This window comes from Pan troglodytes, chromosome 16 (genome assembly GCF_028858775.2).
Source record: "Pan troglodytes isolate AG18354 chromosome 16, NHGRI_mPanTro3-v2.0_pri, whole genome shotgun sequence".
In the NCBI taxonomy this organism is placed as follows: domain Eukaryota; kingdom Metazoa; phylum Chordata; class Mammalia; order Primates; family Hominidae; genus Pan; species Pan troglodytes.
In genome coordinates this window covers 22584320-22604573 of record NC_072414.2, presented here as the reverse complement: position 1 = coordinate 22604573, position 20254 = coordinate 22584320, and the positions used below count along the sequence as shown (strand labels likewise).

The 20254-nt window shown below is 42.5% G+C and overlaps 1 protein-coding gene and 1 long non-coding RNA gene across 2 annotated transcripts in view; both read right to left on the bottom strand.

Annotated features, from left to right (window-relative positions):
* LOC112208038 (uncharacterized) overlaps nt 1–19709 on the bottom strand; it is a 38269-nt gene extending 18560 nt beyond the window's left edge. Inside the window, exons 1-2 of the long non-coding RNA XR_008539291.2 lie at nt 19490–19709; nt 12031–12185 (exon numbers count right to left, since the gene is read on the bottom strand). This is a non-coding gene — a long non-coding RNA (uncharacterized LOC112208038). The remainder of the gene's footprint in view (nt 1–12030; nt 12186–19489) is intronic.
* On the bottom strand, nt 14777–15507 carry LOC107973228 (uncharacterized). Its single transcript, XM_016948003.3, has one exon. It carries the CDS (start codon nt 15497–15499, stop codon nt 14777–14779), a length of 723 nt encoding a protein of 240 aa, XP_016803492.3. The 5' UTR covers nt 15500–15507.
* Nucleotides 19710–20254: the final 545 nt, after the last annotated feature.

The following is a 20254-nucleotide window of genomic DNA, read 5'->3' as shown; positions in this document are numbered from 1 at the left end:
TAACATGTCTCCATGTCTCTGGAGAATTCCTCAGTCTTTCTAAAATTCTTTTGATGAATACTGGCAGTTATTTTGTAGAATGTCCCTCCTCAATTTCAGTTAGTCTGATGTTTTCTCACGATTAGGACTAAAGTTACACATTTTGTCTAAGAATACCATAGAATTGATGTTTTGTCCTACTCAGTGCATCATATAAGAAGTTACATGAAGTTCATTTATCTTATTATTAGTAATGTTAACTTTGATCACTTGGCTAAGTTGACATCTCCACTTTGAAGTTACTATTCTATAATTATCTTGTGGGAAGATACTTTCATATTATGCAAATATGTTCTTTCCCAACATATATTCACCACTAATCTTAGCATCCCTCCAAGGTTCTTTCTTGCAACAATTATTACTATGATATTTGCAAAGTGATGATTCTTATATTTTATGTCTCCTACACTTAATGAAATCTTACTGTAATAAAATATTACCCATTCTCAATCTTTGGTTTATTATTTATGTCAATATGGATTTTTTTTTTGAGATGGAGTCTTGTTTTGTCATCCAGGCTGGTGTGCAATGGTGCAATTTCCACTCACTGTACTTCCACCTTCCGGGATTCAAGCCATTCTCCTGCCTCAGCCTCCGGAGTAGCTGGGACTACAGGCATGTGTCACCATGCCCGGCTAATTTTTGTATTTTTAGTAGAGGCAGGGATTCACCACATTGGTCAGGCTGGTCTCGAACTCCTGACCTCAAGTGATCTGCCCGCCTCTGCCTCCCAAAGTGCTGGGAATACAGGCATGAGCAACCGCACCCGGCCTGGATTAATTGAAAATTTTCTTCTGTAGATTGTAATATATTACTATTGTTATTTATTTTATTGCCCAAATTTTCTCAAATTTGGCTGCGGAAGTTTATTCAAAGTGGATCTGTTTCCCTTTCACATTTTCCCCATTTTGTGAGCATTTCCTTACTTTCTAACATGACAAAATATTTCAAACTAATCTTGTATTTTCCCTGCCCAATCCTGATATCAAATATGTCCCCAAGGAGCCTGGTTCCTTTAATTGGAGAATGGTGTTCTCATTGTTACTGGGATGATGTTGTTTCTAGGCCCTTTTGTTAGATGAGCTAGAAAATATATGTATGTATACTCACACATTTATACACATCTGTACTTATTTATACAATTATCCATCTGTATGTATACAAAAACAATGATTTCATGAAACTTTTGATCCCAATCCAACACTAGATAAAGACTATATAGGCCCATTTATTTGCAAATCAGCACATAAACATAGAAGAATTATTAACAATATAAGCTGTAGCTTATGCTAAATGTTGGTTGAAACAGACAATAAGTTATGGAGAACTTCAGAGGACACTAAGGTTGGATGGGATTTTGGAAGTTGTACAGGTCAATGCCACTCCATCTATTGGCTGAGTTTCACTAGGTTAATACATGAACAACAACAAAAATAACCTAGATCAGAAGTTAAAGATCATTTTATTGACTATCTGCCGTGTCTGTGCCATTGCAGTGTACTAGGTGCACTTACAAGTCCTCTACTTACAAACTGCTTTTCACAAAATATGAAACTCCAGGCAAAGGTTCAGACATACGACGTTTGTTTTTAAAATCTTTTTACAGCCTTGTATCCTTTTTCCTTTCCTTCCTTTTACCCTTTTTAAAATGTGTTATGAGTTTTATCTTAGACTAACATCATCTGTAATGTTGCTATACACCAGTATTCAGTTGCTGTGTTTGATGAATCATAAAATGGTGTAAAACTTCAATTAGTGTACTTTTAAAATAAAGTATCTATGAATGCATCCAGCAAAATGTTTATGATTTGAGTATTCACAAAATATTACTTTTCTCTGGATCTAACAATAATGTGAAAACCCAAAATGAATATAAAATATTAGCTAATAATAGATTTCAAAGTATTCTACAAGTATGAAAAATATATGATAGTGTTACTTTCATATATGTAAAACATTAATAATTTTTGTCAACGTAAACATCATCTTTACACCTAAACTTGTATTAATTCAATTAAGAGTTAATATAGAATCCTAAAGTCATCAAATATTGAAAAATAGGATGTATTCTGACTTGGAATATACATAAAATTAACTATTTTCAGCTGAGCACAGTGGCTCATGCCTGTAATTCCAGCACTTTGGGAGGCTGAGGTAGGCAGATTGCTTGAGATCAGGAGTTTCAGACCAGCCTGGCCAACATGGTGAAACCCTGTCTCTACCAAAAATACAAGTTAGCCAGGCATGGTGGAACCTGCCTGTAATCCCAACTACTCTGAAGGCTGAGGCAGGAGAATCACTTGAACCCAGGAGGCAGAGGTTGCAGTGAGCCAAGATTGCACCACTGCACTCCAGCCTGGGTGACAGAGTGAGGCTCCATATCAGAATAATAATAATAATAGTAATAATAATAATAACTATTTTCTGTGAGTCCAAAGATAAAATAGAATTACAGAATACCTAATAATCCTGAGTTTGGTTTTCTTGGTTTTATTTTTTCATTTAGTTTTGTTCACTTTGACCAGTGGGCTGGTGGTTCTTAGGTGCACCAAGGTTTTCATTTTTCAGTTCAAGATTTTAAAACCTTAATGTGGTAATTTCTCTAATTTTTTTTGACATTTATGTCCCAGGTTGCAAGTTAAAATAAAATTCCCATTTTACTAAAGTCCTTGGTTTATTAATGATTTTATAATGACTTAATATATAATTTAATGAGTAATGAGGGGTACTACATTTCAGAAATCAACACTGAAGAACTTATTCATGGAACCAAACACCACCTGTTTCTCAAACACCTATTAAAATAAAAATACATATGAATAATTTTTAAAAATAAACACTAAAAATAAAGTGAAAATGAAAAAATATATATCCAGGTTTAAAAAAAAACTACTTCAGTTAAACAATAAATCCTTTTTGGGGGGACTCAACTCTACTACAAAATTATTCGTTGTTCATTATAATCAATAATACAGGTAAAAGAATAAGTTTTTAAAAATGGAAAAATTGTAAAAAATAAAACGATATTAACAAATATTGGTATACTGGTGAAGGCCGGGCTCAGTGGCTGCTTTCCAAAGTGGTTACACCAGTCGGGCATGGTGGCACACACCTGTAATCTCAGCACTTCCGGAAGCTGAAGCAGGCAGATCACTTGAGCTCAGGAGTTTGACACAAACCTGGGCTACATGACAACACCCCATTTCTACCAAAAACTGTAAAAATCAGCTGCACATGATAGCATGCACCTGTAAGTCCCAGCTACTTAGGAGGCTGAGGTGAGAGGATCACTTGTGCCTGGAAGGTCACAGCTGCACTGGCCATGTTCATGTCACTGCACTCCAGCCTGGGCAACAGAGCAAGATTTTGTCTCAAGAAAAAAAAAAAGTTGGTGACAATTGGAATAATTGGAACTCACATACATGACTGGTGGGAACGTAAAATGGTGTAATCAATTTGGGTGTTTTCTTGGCATTTGATTTTTTTAAAAAATCAAGACATTGTTTCCCTATGTTGCCCAGGGTTGTCCTGAACTCCCGAGCTAAGAAAATCCTCCAAACTCAGCGTCTCAAATATCTGAGATTAAAGGTGTGAGCCACTGTGCCTGACCAGTGTAACCACTTTGAAAAGCAACGTGGCAGTTTCTCAAAGACTAAATGTATAGTAATCACATAATGCAACAATTTCACTCCTGAGTGTAAATCCAAGAGAAATAAAAATATATGTTCACACTAAAACTTACGTACGAGTGTTCATAGCAGCCTGACTCATGATGGTGAATACGCAAAAACAACACAAGTGTCCATCAACTAATGAATGGATAAACATAAACTATTACTCAGCTACAAAAGAAAGAAATCCTGATACACACTATAACATGAAAGAAATTTGAAAACATTCTGCTAAGAGAAAAAAAAGCAAATTACAAAAGATCACACATTGTACAATTCTATTTCTATAAAAGGTCCAGATTAGGCAAAACTACAATGACAGAAAATAAATCAGTGGTTGCCTATGAACATGGGGTACGTAGGAGGTAGCGGCTAAGAGGTGAGGGTTTCTCACTCATAAGTGGGTAACTCACAAGTGGGTAATCACTTCTAAGAAAGACTGTGGTGATGGATGCACAGCTTCTTGAATATTCTAAAAACCACTCAATTGTATACTTTCTTTTTATCTTTAGTTATTTAAAGACAGGGTCTCCTTTTGTCACCCATGCTGTAGTGCAGTGGTGCCATCTGGTCTCACTGCAACCTATGGCTTCTGGGCTCAAATGATCTTCCAGTCTCATGTCCCCCAAGTAGTTGGGACTACAGGCATGAGCCACCACACCCAGCTAATTTTTGTATTTTTGCTAGAGATGCTGTTTTGCCATGTTGCCCAGGCTAGTCGCAAACTCCTGAACACAAGCGATCCACCTGCCTCAGGTGCCCAAAGTCTTAGCGTTATAGGAATTAGCCACTGCACCTGGCCTGAATTGCGTACTTTGATAAATGAATTGCATGATACGTTAATCATATTTCAATAACGTTATTATTTTAAAAATGGCTGGGCATGGCGTGGTGACTCACGCCTCTGATCTCAGCACACTGGGAGGCCAAGGTGGGTGGATTGCCTGATTTCAGGAGTTCGAGACCAGTCTGGCCAACATACTGAAACCCTGTCTCTACTAAAAATACAAAAATATTAGCTGAGAGTGGTGACATGTGCCTGTAATTCCAGCTAGTCGGGAGGCTGAGGCAGGGGAGTTGCTTGAACCAGGGAGGTGGAGGTTGCAGTCAGCTGAGATCACACCACTGCATTCCAGCCTGCATGACAGAGTGAGAGTCCGTCTCCAAAAGAAAGAAAGAAAAAGAAAATGGGCATTGAACACAGGTGGCTCCCACCTACATATAATCCAAGCACTTTGGGAAGCTGAGGCAGAATGATCACTTGAGGCCAGGAGTCTGACAACATCCTGAGCAACACAGCAAGATCCCATCTGTACAATAAAAAATAAAGAAGTTAGCTGGGCATAGGGGCAAATGTAAGTAGTCCCAGCTACTTGGGAGGCTGAGGTGGGAGGACTGTTTGAGCCCGGGGTTTCAGGCTGCAGTGAACCATGATCATGCCACCGCACTGCAGCCTGGGTGACAGAACAAAACCCTGTCTCTAGAAAGAAAAAAAAGAAATCCAAGTTTTTATCACCTTCTGAGAGTAATCAACATTCAGGAGGAACAGAGAAGAACAAAAGACCACTGAATGGTTGAGGGTGGGTTGCTGGTTAGGTTCAGTGGCCAGCTGAGTAGTATCTGAAAAATTCATTAGTAAAATTATGGCACTAGGGGTGAGTCATGCAGTCGAAGGATGAATACTAAATCCAGTACAAACATCCATGGTCTTTCTTTACATGAATTCCAGTGAAAAATTTCTAAGTGCCTAAAATAGCAAGTGGTCTGAAATGATGGCAGCAGTTTATTAAAGACTGAAAAAAGAGGCCAGGCACGGTGGCTCACACCTGTAATCCCAGCACTTTAGGAGTCCAAGGCCAGTGGATCACAAGGTCAGGAGTTCAAGACCAGCCTGTCCAACATGCTGAAACCCCGTATCTACAGAAAATACAAAGCTTAGCCGGGCATGGTGACATGTGCCTGTAGTCCCAGCTACTTCAGAGGCTGAGGCAAAAGAAATGCTTGAACCTGGGAGGCAGAAGTTGCTGTGAATTGAGATTGTGCCACTGCACTCGAGCCTGGTGACAGAGGAAGATGCTGTCTCAAAAAAAAAAAAAAAGAAAGAAATGGCATCTTCAAGAACCACAAGACAGTTCCACGCTGAAGAAGCTCTGATTCTGCATTTGCTGAACTACTGATTTGAGTTAGCCAATATAACACTATCTTAGATAAAGTGTACAAACAACTCAATTTCATCTCCTCATTAATAACTGATTAGTCTAATATCAATTCTGATTTTTAAAAAGCTAATTAGATAAAGAATTAATTATAGAACCAATAAGAGGTTTGAATAGTTACAAGCTATTCAAAGGAGAATTCAAAAAACCACTCAGGTATGAGGCCATAAAGTATGATGAAATAAATTTCATTAATATATTTTAAAATAAACTGATTAGACAGGCAACAACACCTGGGCACGGGTCTCCTCACCTCCAGCAACACAAACCCAATCGCGCAGCTATGGGGTTGCAAAGGCTGCATAGTGACAAACAGACTGCTCTGAGCTGAGATTTCTTTACTTGTATCTGTATTCTGAGACCGGGTCTCACTCTGTCACTCTGGCTGCAATGCAGGGGTGCACTCATAGCTAACTGCAGCCGTGACCTCCTGGGCTCCGGGGATCCTCCTGCCTCACCCTCACCATAGCTACGGCTACAGATGAGCACCAAAACACCCAGCTATTTTTTTTTTTTTTTTGTAGAAAGAGGAGCCTTGCTATGTTGCCCAAGCTGGCCTCAAACTCCCGCCCTCAAGAGATCTGCCCACCTCAACAACCTAAGTAACAGGTTCTACAGGAAAATACCACCATGCCGGGATAATTATATTTTATTAATTTTTATTTGCATAGACAGGAGGTCTAGCTGTGTTGCCCAGGGTGGTCTCAAACTCCTGGACTCAAACCATTCTCCCATCTCTGCCTCCCAAAGTGCTGAAGCTCTGGGCATAAGCCACTGCACCTGGCCCGACTTAAGATTTCTGTAATCTAGCATCCCATACTTCATATAATTGGGAAAAGCAGTAGTGGTTTTTTTTTAAAATTACTTAGTATTTCAACAAGAATCAACCATCTCTCACCATTGCCAGGGCCCTGGTCAGAACCACTATCATCTCCCACCTGGAGGTTGCCACAGCATGGCCTCCCTGCTTCTACCCAAATCTTCCCACAATCTTTCTCAACTCAGCTGCCATGGGATGCTTTTAAATCAGTAGACAGTTCGTGTCACCTCTTTGCTCAGAACCCTTCTGCATCTCCCATATCAGACAGAATAAAAACCAAAGCCCCAGCAATAGCCTCCCAGGGCTTACACAATCTGTACTGATCTGAGTCCAACAACTCCCTGGCCTCCTTCCCTACTTCTCTCCCTCTCTCTACTCCACAGACCTCTTTCCTGAGCTTCAGACACACCACGGAGTTCCCTCTTAGCATCTTTATTCTGTTGTTTCTGCCTACAATGCTCTTCCCTCAGTACCTTGGCCAGCTCCTTCCCCTCCTTCAAGTCTTTGCTCAATTTTCACTTAGGAGGCCAACCCTGACCACTCTATTTAATATTGCTATCTGTTCCTATTCCTGCCATGCTCACTCATTTCTTTTTTCTTTTTTTTCTCTAAGATATAATCTCGCTGTGTCACTCAGACTGGGGTGCCATGGCACGATCACAATGCACTGAGACCTGGAGCTCCTAGGTCAAGAAATTGTCCTGCCTCAGGGCCTCTAGTAGCTAAGACTACAAGTGCATGCCACCACACCCTCTAATTTTTTTTTTTTTCCATGTAGACAGGGTATCATTTTGTTGCCCAGACTTATCGTGAACTCCTGGGCCAAAGGAACCATCCTGCCTCAGCCTCCTAAATAGCTGGAATTATAGGTGTGGGCCACCAATTCTGGCTTCATGTTCATTTCTTCTTGCTGCTGTTACAAAGTACCCTACATTGAGTGGCTTAATACACCACAAATCTACTAACTAACAGGTCTGGGGGCCAGAAGTCCAAAATAGGTCTATTAAGGCTAAAGTCAAAGTGACAGCAGGACTGCATCCCTTCTGGAGGTTCTGGAGAGAATATGTTCCCTTGCCTTTCCCAGTTGCTAAAGCCACTCCTATTCTTTGGCTCATGGCCCCTAACTGCATCTTCAAAGCCAGAAGCAAAGCATATTCGAATCTCCCTCTGTGACCTGTGCTTCCATCATCAAATCTCCTTCAATTCGGACTCCCTTACTTCCCTCTTTCACTTATAAAGACCTCTTGTGATTGCTGGACACAGAGGCCGTGGCTCACAACCATAATCCCAACAGTTTAGGAGTTCAAAGCAGGAGAAACGCTTGAGGCCAAAACTTCAGGACCAGCCTGGGAAACACAGCGAGACCCCCTCAATTAAACAACAAAAAGAAATAAGAAAAAATTAGCTGGGCATGGTAGTATGCATCTGTAGTTTCAGCTACTTCAGAGGTTGTGGTGAAAGGATCGCTTTAGCCCCAGAGTTCAAGACCAGCCTCGGCAATATAACAAGATCCTATCTCTACAAAAAAAAATACAAAAATTAGCTGGGCATGGATGGTGTGCACCTGTAGTCCCAGATGCTTGGAAGGCTGAGGTGGGAGAATTGCTTGAGCACAGGTCGTTGAGGCTGCAGTTAGCTACAACACCATCACTGCACTCCAGATTGGGTGAAACAGAGACTCTGTGTTCAAAAGAAAACAAAAGAAATACACATTTGGTTTCTGCCCCTCATCCTGGCACAGAGCTTCTCAAGCTCTTATAAAGGCCTTGGTGATGAAGGTGATGGGGCATCTTCTGTTTCAATATTTGGTCTTAGTCCCAGGTTTCTAACACAAGAGCCTCTAAGACCTTTGGGATCACCATAGTAAGAATGCATTTGGTGATGTTACTGAGATGACTGGGTGACTGAAAGCTCCTAGACAGCTTCAGAAAAAGGGGTGGTTGTAGTCAGAAGAACAAACCATGTGACTAGAGGCTTGGAACTGTCAGCCTCACCCCCTGGGCTCCAGGAAGAAATAGTGGCCGAAGACTGACTTAATCACCAATGGTCAATGACTTCATCAATCATGCCTGCATAATGAAGCGTTCATAAGCGCCCTCAACAACTGGAGTTGGAGAATGTCTGGGTTGCTGAACACAAGGGAGATACCAGGAAGGTAACATGCACAATAGAGGACATGGAAGTTCTGTACCCCTCTCGACATACCTTGCCCTGTGTGGTTTTTTTTTTTTTTTTGAGACAGAGTCTGGCTCTGTCTCCCAGCCTAGAGTGCCATGGCACAATCGTGGCTCACTGCGAACTATGCCTCCGTATCTCAAGCCCCATCCTCTCATCCTCTCACCTCAGCCTCCCGAGTAGCTAGAATTATAGGCACTGAGTAGCTATAACTATAGATAACTGTGCCTGGCTAATTTTTAGAAAAATCTTTTTGTAGAGATGCATTTTCACCTTGTTACCCAGGCTGGTCTTAATCTCCTGAGCACTTAAGCGATGCTCCCGCCTCAGTCTCCCGAAGTGCTGAAATTACAGGCATGAGCCACTGTGCCCAGCATGTACATCTCTTTCACTGGCTGTTTCTGAGATTTAGCCTTTAAAATGAACCAGTAAAAGAAAGTAAATTGGTGAGATGCAATGGTTCATGCCCATAATCCCAGCATTTTGTGAAGTTGAGGTGGGAGGATCACGTGAGCCCAGAAATTTGAGACCAGCCTGGGCAACATAACAAGACCCCATCTCTACAAAAAGTAAAAGAACATAGCCAGATATGCTGGTACAGGCCTATAATCTCAGCTATTTGGGAGGCTGAGGTGGGAGGATCACTTGAGCCCAGGAGTCCCATGCTACAGTGAGCTTTGATCACACCACTGCATTCCAGCCTGGCAACAGACTGAGACCCTGTATCTCAGAAAAAAAAGAAAACAATCTGTTTTTCTGAGTTCTGCAAGCTGTCCGAGCAAATGATTCCACCCACCAATGGGGGTCATGAAACCCTGTTTTCTAACTGGTTGGTGAAAACTACATGTAACAACCCAAGACTTGCAATTGGCATGTGGAGTGAGGGTAGACTCCTGGGACTGAGCTCCCATCCTGCGGGGTCTGCACTAACTCCAGGGAGTGTCAGGATGGAATTTTGGGATACCCAGTTGGGATCCAGATTGTCTGAAAATCAGTGTAGAAACTCCACATGCACATTTGGTCAGAGGTGTTTGACCGTAACTACTATTCACGAAAAAGGTCTACTCATTAGAACTAAAAATCACAAAATTGTAAGTTCTACAAAAACAAATCAACCTTATCTACCGCCCAGTCCTACCGAACTGCAGAATGTGAGAACAGAAGGTCTGACCATGGAGTCGAGAGCTGACAGGAATGTCACCACCATCCTGCTCTCCAAGGACTCCTCATCTTCAACAGACTCCTCATTTTCAATGGGCAGGGTGGAAACTGCAACTTGTGCCATGATCCTTGCGCAAGAAAAGTGGCAAGAAAATGAGTGGTAGAAATCCAGTGTCCTAAACTCACATCCAGAGCTGTGAGAGATTTTTACCGGCTGGATAATTCACAGTTTTCTTAAATCAGGGGAAAAATAAGACTCAGAAACTAGGAATTCGTTTTGCCCAAAACTCTCATCAGATACAGAATCCATCCGCTAACTATCTAGTATTATTTCCATAAGTTAGATCAATTATCACTCCCAAAACAAATGCACATGGCACCCAGAATCTGTGCATTTCTCCCAAGTAAAAGAGGAGGTGGACGGGCGCAGTGTCTCATGCCTTTAACCCCAGCACTTTGGGAGGCCAAGGTGGGTGGATCACCTGAAGTCAGGAGTTCAAGACCAGCCTGGCCAACATGGTGATACCCTGTCTCTACTAAAAATAAAAAAAGTTAGCCAGGTGTGGTGGCATGTGCCTGTAGTCCCAGCTTCTTGGGAGGCTGAGGCAGGAGAATCACTTGAACCCAGGAGGCTGAGGTTGCAGTGAGCAGAGATCGCACCACTGTACCTCAGCCTGGACGACAGAGTGAGACTCTGTCTCAAAAAAAAGGAGGGGAGGAAAGGAGGCAAGGCACTTTACAACCCAGTGATGGGCTACCACAACTCAACACAGCAAAGAGTTGCCAAGCTCCTTTTCTCCCCTGCACAACCCGACACAGAAGAGTTGGTGCAGTGGAATGAGGCTGGATGGAGAGAAGTTCCTCTTCTTTCTTTCCTTTTTTTTTTTTTTTGAGATGGACTCTCGCTCTGTCACACAGGCTGGGGTGCAGTGGTGCAATCTCGGTCATTGTAACCTCTGCCTTATGGGTTTAATCAATTCTCTGCCTCAGCCTTCCGAATACCTGGGATTAGAGGCACCCCCCACCACACCGAGCTAATTTTGTTTTTTTTTTTTTTTTTAGTGGAGACTGGGTTTCACTATGTTGGCCAGGCTGGTCTTGAACTCCTGACCTTAGGTGATCTACCCACCTCGGCCTCCAAAAGTGCTAGGATTACAGGCATGAGCCGCTGTGCCCAGCCAAGAATTTCCTCTTCTTACTTAGAAAACAGATCACAGGGCATCAAGTAACACGTAAAATCCTTTATAATAAGCAGTATTATTTTTGGAAAACCTTTCCTAATATTTTGGTATCAGCAAAAAGCCTCAGATTAATTTCAAACACTATAAAAATACAATACATAAACAGAAAATATTAACTGTCAGCAGTGCTATAGAGAAATTGGAAGCTGTATGCATTGCTTTTTGGAACGTAAAATGGTACAGCCCACTGTGGAAAATGGTTTAGCAGCTCCTTAAAAATATGAAGCATAGAATTATATGATCCATCAACACCCTTTAAGCGTATATAACCAAAAGAACTGAGAGCAGGGACTCAAACAGGTATTTGTACACCCGATTAACAGCAGCATTATTCACAGTGGCCAAAAGGTAGCCCAAACCTAATGCCCATCAGTAGGTGAATAGATAAAGAAAATGTAATATATACATACACAGAGTATTATTCAGCCATAAAAAGAAAAATATCTGGCCAGATTCAGGGGCTTACACCTGTAATCCCAGTATTTTGGGAGGCCAAGGTGGGCAGGTCTCTTGAGCCCCATATTTTGAGACCAGACTGGACAACATGGCACATTTGGTTAGAAGTGTTTGACCATAACTACTATTCCAGAAAAAGATCTACTCATTAGAACTACAAATCATAAAATTATAAGTTCTACAAAAACAAATCAACCTTATCTACCACCCAGTTCTACCCAATTATATCATGTTAGAACAGAAGGTCTCACCATGGACTCGAGAGCTGATATGAGAAATGTCACCACCATCCTGCTCTCCACGGAATCATCTTCAACAGACTCCTCATCTTCAATGGACTCCTCATCTTCCATGGACTCCTCATCTTCCATGGGCAGGGTGGAAACTGCAATTTGTGCCATGATCCCTGTGAAAAAAGTAGTAAGAAATTGAATGGTAGAAATGCAGTGTCCTAAACTCACATCCAGAGCTGTGAGAGTTTCTCACCGGCTGCCAAATTGTTTTTTGGGTCAGAGAAAAAAATAAAACTTGGTAACCTGGTACTCGACTTGCCCCAAACTCTCATCAGATAGAGAATCTATCCTCTAACTTTCTATCTAGTATTATTTCCATGAAGTTACATCAATATCACTCCCAAAATAAATCCAGGTGGAAGACTAAATCCAAAGCTAGCAGAAGGAAAGAAATAATAAAGAGCATAATTAGAGCATAAATCAATAAAATAGAAGGTTGGAGAGCAGTAGAATGAAAAAATGTAGATTCTTTGAAAGATCAAGCCTTTCACTATATTGACTGAGCAAAAGATGGAAGACTAATTATTAAAATAATAAATGAAAGCAGAGCCATTACTACCAACTTTACAGAAATACAAAAGGATTACAGGAGTATACTGTGAACAACTGTCTAGCAACAAATTAGGTGCCCTGGATGAAATGGATGAATCGCTAGAAAGACGCAAACTACCAAAGTGGCTCAAGAAGAAAGAGAAAATCTGAATAGACCTATAACCTAGGAGATTGAATTAGTAATCGAAAGCGATTAACAAAGAAAGATTTATGACCAAATAGCTGCATTAACTGGTGAGTCAACCTAACATTTAAAGAAGAATTAATACCATTTCTTCTCAAACTCTTCTGACAAAATATATGAAGAAGGAATACTTGCTAATTCATTTTTTGATAACAGCATTATCCTTATACCAAAGACGAAGAGAGCACAAAAGACAGAAATACAGCACTATATCCCTTATGAATATATAAGCAAAAATCTCAGCAAAATACTAGCAATACTAGCAAAATACTAGCAGCAATACTGTATAATCAAACGATTGTAAACTATCACCCTTTGAGATTTATCCCCAAAATGCAAGGGTGGTTCAACATATAAAAAATCAATCAGTGTAATATGCTGTAACAGTAAAATGAATAAGCACGTGATTATTTCAATTGATGCAGAGAAAACATTGATGAAATACAACACCCTTCTATAATAAAAATACTCAATAAACTAGGCATAGAAGAGATCTTCTGCAACATGACAATGGGATGTACAAAAACCCAACAGTTAATATCATGATCAATGATGAAACACTGAAAGCTGTTTTCCTAACATCTAGAAGAAAAGGATGGTGCATTTGCCACTTGTATTCAACGTAGCACTGGCAGTTCTAGCCAGAGCAATTAGGCAAGACAAAGAAATAAAAGGCATCTAAATTAGAAATAAAAAATAGGTGTAAAATTGTATCTACACATGATCTTATGGGTATAAAGCTCCAAACAAAACACAAAACCGATTATAACTAATAAAAGAGGCAGGATGCAAACAAACATAGGCAAATGAGCTATATTTCTATATAGTTGTAAAGAACTATGAAAACATTTTAAAAATTCCATTTATAATGACATCAAAGAATACGTTATTCAGGCATAAATCTAACCATGGTGGTATACACAAAACATTGCTGCAAAAAAACTAAAGAGAGTGGAAATAAGTGGAAAGACATTCTGTGTTCACGGGTTGTAAGACAACATTGTTAAGATGACAATACCATCTAAAGTAATCTACAGATTCAATGCAATACCATCAAAATCCCAAAGGCATTTTTGCAGAAACAAAGAAACTCATTCTAAAATCATACAAAAATTCAAAGGATCTGACAGACAAAACAGTCTTGAAAAAGAACACTGGAAAACTCACATTTTTCAGTTTCACAGCCTACTACAAATCTACAGTAATCAAGAGAGTGTGGTACTGGAATAAGACCAATAGACTTTCAGACCAATACAATAGAACAGATTTGAGATCCTACAAGTTAGTCCGCACATATATGGTCAATGACTGTTCAACAAGGTGGCCAAGTCTAGTCAAGAGAGGAAAGAACAGTCTCTTCAACAGCTGGATGTCAGTGCACAAGAGAGAAGTTAGACCCCTACCTTGCAGTATATACAAAAATTAATTCTAAATTAATAAAAGACTTAAATGTAAGGACTAAAAATATGTAATTCTTAGAAGAAAACACACGGTAAACCTTTATGACCTTTGAGTTTTAAGTGTATTTTGAAATATGACCGAAAAGCACAGATAACAAAAGAAAATACACGAAAATTAGATTTAATCAAAATAAAAAACCCTTTATGCATCAAAGGATACTATCAAGGGAGTGAAAAGACAACCCATAATATGTGAGAAAATATGTATCTGATAAAATCAAAATGTGTATCTGATAAAAGCTTAATATCCCACAACTCAACAACAGAATTTCTAAGATCCCAATTAAAAAACAGGCAAAGGACTTGAACAGACATTTCTCCAAAGAAGATACACAAATGTCTAAGAAGGAAAAGAAAAGATGCTAAACACCATTATTCATTAATAAAATGCAAGGCAAAACCCAAATGAGATGCCACTTTGCATCCACTAGTAAGGCTTTCATAACAACGACACAGAAAATCATATTGCTAAGGAGGTGGAGAAACTGGAGCCCTCATGAACTGGCTGCTAGGAATAGAAAATGATGCACTTGCTGTGGAAAACAGTTTGGTGGTTCCTCAAAGAATGACACAGAGAAACAGGCGCCGCTGGCTTGCGGGTTCTCCTGGGCTGTCGCGGGACGTCCCGGAATCGCAGGCGCGCATTCCTTCCCGTCTGAGGGCCCGCCTGGCCGTGACTCCCGCCCCTCTCCTCCTCCGAAGAGAGATCGGGGCCGCCCCAGGGGCCGTCTGCAGCCACCGGGGATGGGGTTGAGGGTCCGTTCCTGCCCAGGTGCAGCCGCCCCTGGGCAGACCGCCTGGCTTGGTCGCAGCCACGGCGACATCTAGCCCTGGTTCTGCGAGGCTGGGCGCGCCAGCCAGCTTGGGAGTCGCCCGGCGCCTGTAGCTGGGCGCCCAGGTGGTGGAGCATGCCCTGGGCGGCCTCTGGATCGCGGGTGCCCCTGGCCTGAGAGCCTGCCAGACCCTGCCCCGGCCCGGCTCCTCCTCTGTCAGAGCTCCAGATCTCTATCCAGGGGCCCTCTGCAGCCACCGGGGATGGGGCTGAGGGCCGGTTCCCGCCCCTGTGCAGCTGCTGCAGGACAGACCGCCTGGCTTGGCCACAGCCACAGGGACATTTGGCCCTGCTTCCGAGATGTGGGGAGTGTGGGCGGGCTCGGGAGTTGCCTGGAGGCTGCTGCCTGCACGCAGAAGGCGGCTGCAGCTCGGGTACCCAGGCGGACTGGAGGTGCATGGCCTGGTCGGCCTTGGGATCGCCAGCGCGCCCAGCCTGAGGGCCCCCAGGCCGTGCCTCCCGACCACTCCTCCACCTGAGGCAGATCAGAGCCGTTTGTATGGGCACTCGGCAGTCACCTCGTGTGGGGTTGAGCGGTGGGTTCTCAGTTCTCGCTCCTGTGCAGCTGCTGCCGCAGGGCAGAATGCCTGGCTTGGCTGCAGCCACTGGGACACGTGGCCCTGCTTCTGTGATGCTAGGAGCGCGAGCGGGCTCGGGGGTTGCCAGGCAGCTGCTGCCTGCACACAGAGGGCGACGGCAGCTTGGGCGCCCAGATGGCGGAGCATGGTTTGGGTGGCCTCTGGAATGCGTGCGCGCCAGGCCTGAGGGTCACCCTGGTGGGGCCACATACCCCGGTCTTCCTCTGCTGGAGCCTGGAGCAGCTGGAATGGCCACTATTCCATCACAGGGGATAGAGTTAAGTTTTCTTATCCCACCCATGCACACAAAAAGGTGACTATTCTGTGAGGTAATAAACGTGTTAATTGACTTCATTCATGCCACGCTGCATCCACAAGTAAGGCTTTCATAACAATGACACAGAAAATAAATGTTGCTAAGGAGGTGGAGAAGTTGGAGCCCTCATGATCTGGCTGCTAGGAATAGAAAATGATGCCCTTGCTGCGGAAAACAATTTGGTTGTTCCTCACAGAATGAGCATTGGGTGAAAAATGAAATCAAGATGGAAATGTAAAAAATTTCTTCGAACTGGATGACACAACCTATCAAGACCTCTGGGATACAGCAAAGGCACTGCTAAGAGCAAAGTTTGTAGTCCTAAAAACCTACATCAAAAAGTCTGAAAGAGCACAAACAGACAATCTAAGTTCACATCTCAGGGAACTAGAGAAGCAGGAACAAGCCAAACCCAATCCCAGCAAACACAGGAAATAACAAAGATCAGAGCAGAACTAAATGAAATTGACACAACAACAACAACAACAAATACAAAACATAAATAAAACAAAAAGTTGGCTATTTGAAAAGATAAATAAAATTGATAGACTATTAGCAAGATTAACCAAGGAAAGAAGAGAGAAAATCCAAATAACCTCACTAAGAAATGAAACAGGGGATATTACAACTGACACCACTGAAATATTAAAGATTATTCAAGGGTACTATGAACTCCTTTTGGCACATAAACTACAAAACATAGAAGAGTTGGATAAATTCCTGGAAAAATACAACTCTCCTAGCTTAAATCAGGAAGAATTAGATACCCCAAGCAGACCAATAAAGCAAGCAGCAAGATTGAAATGGTAATTTTAAAATTACCAGCAAAAAAAAGCGGAGGGCCAGACAGATTCACAGCAGAATTCTACCAGACATTCAAAGAATGTCTTCTTTCATTCAAGGAAGAGATGATACCAATCTTTTCATACTATTCCACAAGACAGAGAAAGAAGAAACCCTCCCTTATTCATTCTATGAAGCCAGCATCACCCTAATACCAAAACCATGGAAGGACATAACCAAAAAAGAAAACTACAGACCAATATCCTTGATGAACGCAGATGCCAAAATCCTTAACAAAATACTATCTAACTGAATCCGACAACATATCAAAAAATAATCCACCATGATCAAGTGGGTTTTATACCAATGATATAGGAGTGGTTTCACAGATGCAAGTCAATAAGTGTGATACACCAAATAAACAGAATTTAAAAAAATCTAATATGATTATATCAACAGGTGCAGAAAAAACATTTGACAAAATCTAGCATTGCTTTATGATTAAAGCTCTCAGCAAAATAGGCATACAAGGGACATATCTTAATGTAATAAAAGCCATCTATGACAAACCCACAGCCAACATAATACTGAATGGGGAAACGGTGAAAGCATTCCCTTTGAGAACTGGAACAAGACGAGGAGCCTACTCTCACCACTCCTCTTCAACATAGTACTGGAAATCCTAGCCAGAGCAATCAGACAAAAGAAGGAAATAGAGGAAATCCAAATCGGTAAAGAGGAAGTCAAACTGTCACTTGTTGCTGATGATATAATCTTTTGCCTAGAAAACCCTACGGACTCCTCTAGAAACCTCCTAGAACTGATAAAAGAATTCAGCAAAGTTTCCAGATACAAGATTAATGGACACAAATCAGTAGCTCTTCCATACATCAACAGCTACCAAGCAGAGAATCACATCAAGAACTCAACCCCTTTTACAATAGCTGCGACAAACAACAACAACAAAAAACCAAAACTTAGGAATATACCTAGCAAAGGAATCAAAGGACCGCTACAATGAAAATTACAAAACACTACTGAAAGAAATCATAGATGGAGCCAAGCACGGTGGCACATGCCTATAATCCGAGCTACTCGGGAAGCTGAGGCAGGAGAATCGCTTGAACCCAGGAGGCAGAAGTTGTAGTGAGCCGAGATCACACCATTGCACTCCCACCTCAGCGACAAGAGCAAAACTCCCTCTGGAAAAAAAAATAAGAAAGAAAAGAAGTCATAGATGACACAAACAAATGGAAATGCATCCCCATGCTCATGGATGGGTAGAACCAATATTGTGAAAATTACCATTCTGTTAAAGGCAATCTACAAATTCAATGCAATCCCCATCTGAATGCCACCATCATTCTTCACAGAATTACAAAAACAATTCTAAAATTAATATGGAACCAAAAGAGAGCCATGTAACCAAACCAAGCCTAAGCAAAAAGAACCTGGAGGTATCACACTACTTGATTTCAAACTGTACAATAAGGCCATAGTTACCAAAACACCAACGTACTGGTTTAAAAATAGGAACATAGACCAATGGAACAGAAGAGAGAACCCAGAAATTAACCCAATTACTTACAGCCAACTGATCTTCGACAAAGTAAACAAAAACATAAAGTGGGGAAAGGACCCCCTTTTCAACACATGATGTTGGGATAATTGGCGAGCCACATGTAGGGGAATAAAACTGGATTCTCATCTCTCATCTTATACAAAAATCTACTCAAGATGGATTAAGAACTTAAATCTAATTCCTGAACTATAAAAATTCTAGAAGATAACACTGGATAAACCCTTCTAGACATTGACGTACGCAAGGATTTCATGACCAAGAACCCAAATGCAAATGATAAAAACAAAGATAAATAGCTGGGACTTAATTAAACTAAACAGCTTTTGCATGGCAAAGGGAACAGTCAGCAGAGTAAATGGACAACTCAAAGAGTGGGACCCCTGAACCTGACCCTGACCCCTGACCCTGATCCCTAACCCCTGACCCTGACCCCTAACCCCTGACCCTAACCCTAACCCCTAACTCTAACCCTTAACCGTAACCCCTAAGCCTAACCCCTAACCACAACCCTCACCCTCACACTAATCCAACCCTAACCCCTTATCCCTAACCCCTAACCTCTCTTAACCTCTAACTCTAAACGTTGACTCTTAACTCTTAACTCTGACCCCAAACCCTATCTCCAACCCCTAACCCTAAACTTAACCCCTAACCCCTAACCCTAACACCAACCTTAACCTTAGGCTCGTTACTACGTTTGTACTATGTCAATGTTGATTATTATGATCTCTGTCTTAGGACTGCATGGCAGCAAGGGGATTGCGGATCTTATATTAATATTTTTGTATTGAGGCAGTGCATTAGCATTACAGGTGCTTGTTACATGAGCAATGGGAGTGTCATATTTTGGGTGTCATGTCTGCATTAGGAATGCTGCATTTGTCTTCCGAGGCTGCGGTGTGGATCTCGCACTGCGGCCGCCTCGGCTTGGCTGGGGAGAACCTCGGTTGGCAAGATTCAGAGGGGCTTTTGGTTTCCCTTTTCCACACTGAGCCCTTCTAACTGGTCTCTGACCCTGATTATTCAGGGCTGCAAAAGGGAAGGATTTTATTCACCGTCTATGCGGTCCCAAGTTGTCCCAAAGCGAGGCAGTGCCCCAAAGGTCTGTGCTGAGGAGAACGCTGCTCTACCTTAGCGGTGTCCCCCGGGTCTGTGCTGAGCAGAACGCAGCTCCGCCCTCGCGGTGCCCCCGGCCCGCCTGGGTCTGTGCTGAGGAGAACCCTGCTCCACCTTCGCTGTATCTCTGAAGTCTGTGCAGAGAACTCAGCTCCGCCCTGGCGATACTCTCCTTGTCTGTGCTGGGAAGAACGCAGCTCCGCCCTCGCAAAGGCGCACAGCGACGGAGCAGGCGCAGAGAGGCCCACAGCGCCGGCGCAGGCGCAGAGAGGCAGAAGGCCCATGAGGGGAAGGTGAGACACCTGGGGCAAAGAAGAAAAAAAAATGCGCCGCAAAGCGGTGTCTGGGTCATCCAGGGACGAAAGTTTTTTCCCATCAGCCCTTGCGCTGGGCCCCAGGGACCCTGGCATCCCTGGTTCACGCCCAGGGTGTGCCTCAGGCGACTAGGGGTACCCCAACTTGGACAGAAGGCCCATGAGTGGAAGTTGAAGTTTGTGGGAGGAGAGGTGAGGCACCAGGGGCAGAAAAAAAAAAAAAAAAGAGGACCGCGTCTCAGAGAAGCGGGGCCTGGGTCCCCCACGGATGAAAGTGCCTTCCCATCAGGCCCTATGCTGGGCCTGGTGGACCCTGGCAACCCTGGTTCGAGCCCAGGGTGCGCCTCGGGACAGCTTGGGGTACCACAAAGCGAACAAAAGGTCCATGAGGGGAAGGTGAGGCACCTGAGGCAGAGAAAAAAATAAACGTTCAGCCGAGAAGCAGTGCCTGGGTCCCCCACGGAT

Excerpts from the sequence above, each read along its gene's own strand:
- LOC107973228 (XM_016948003.3), bottom strand. The coding sequence starts at position 15,499 with ATGCACCTCCAGTCCGCCTGGGTACCCGAGCTGCAGCCGCCTTCTGCG.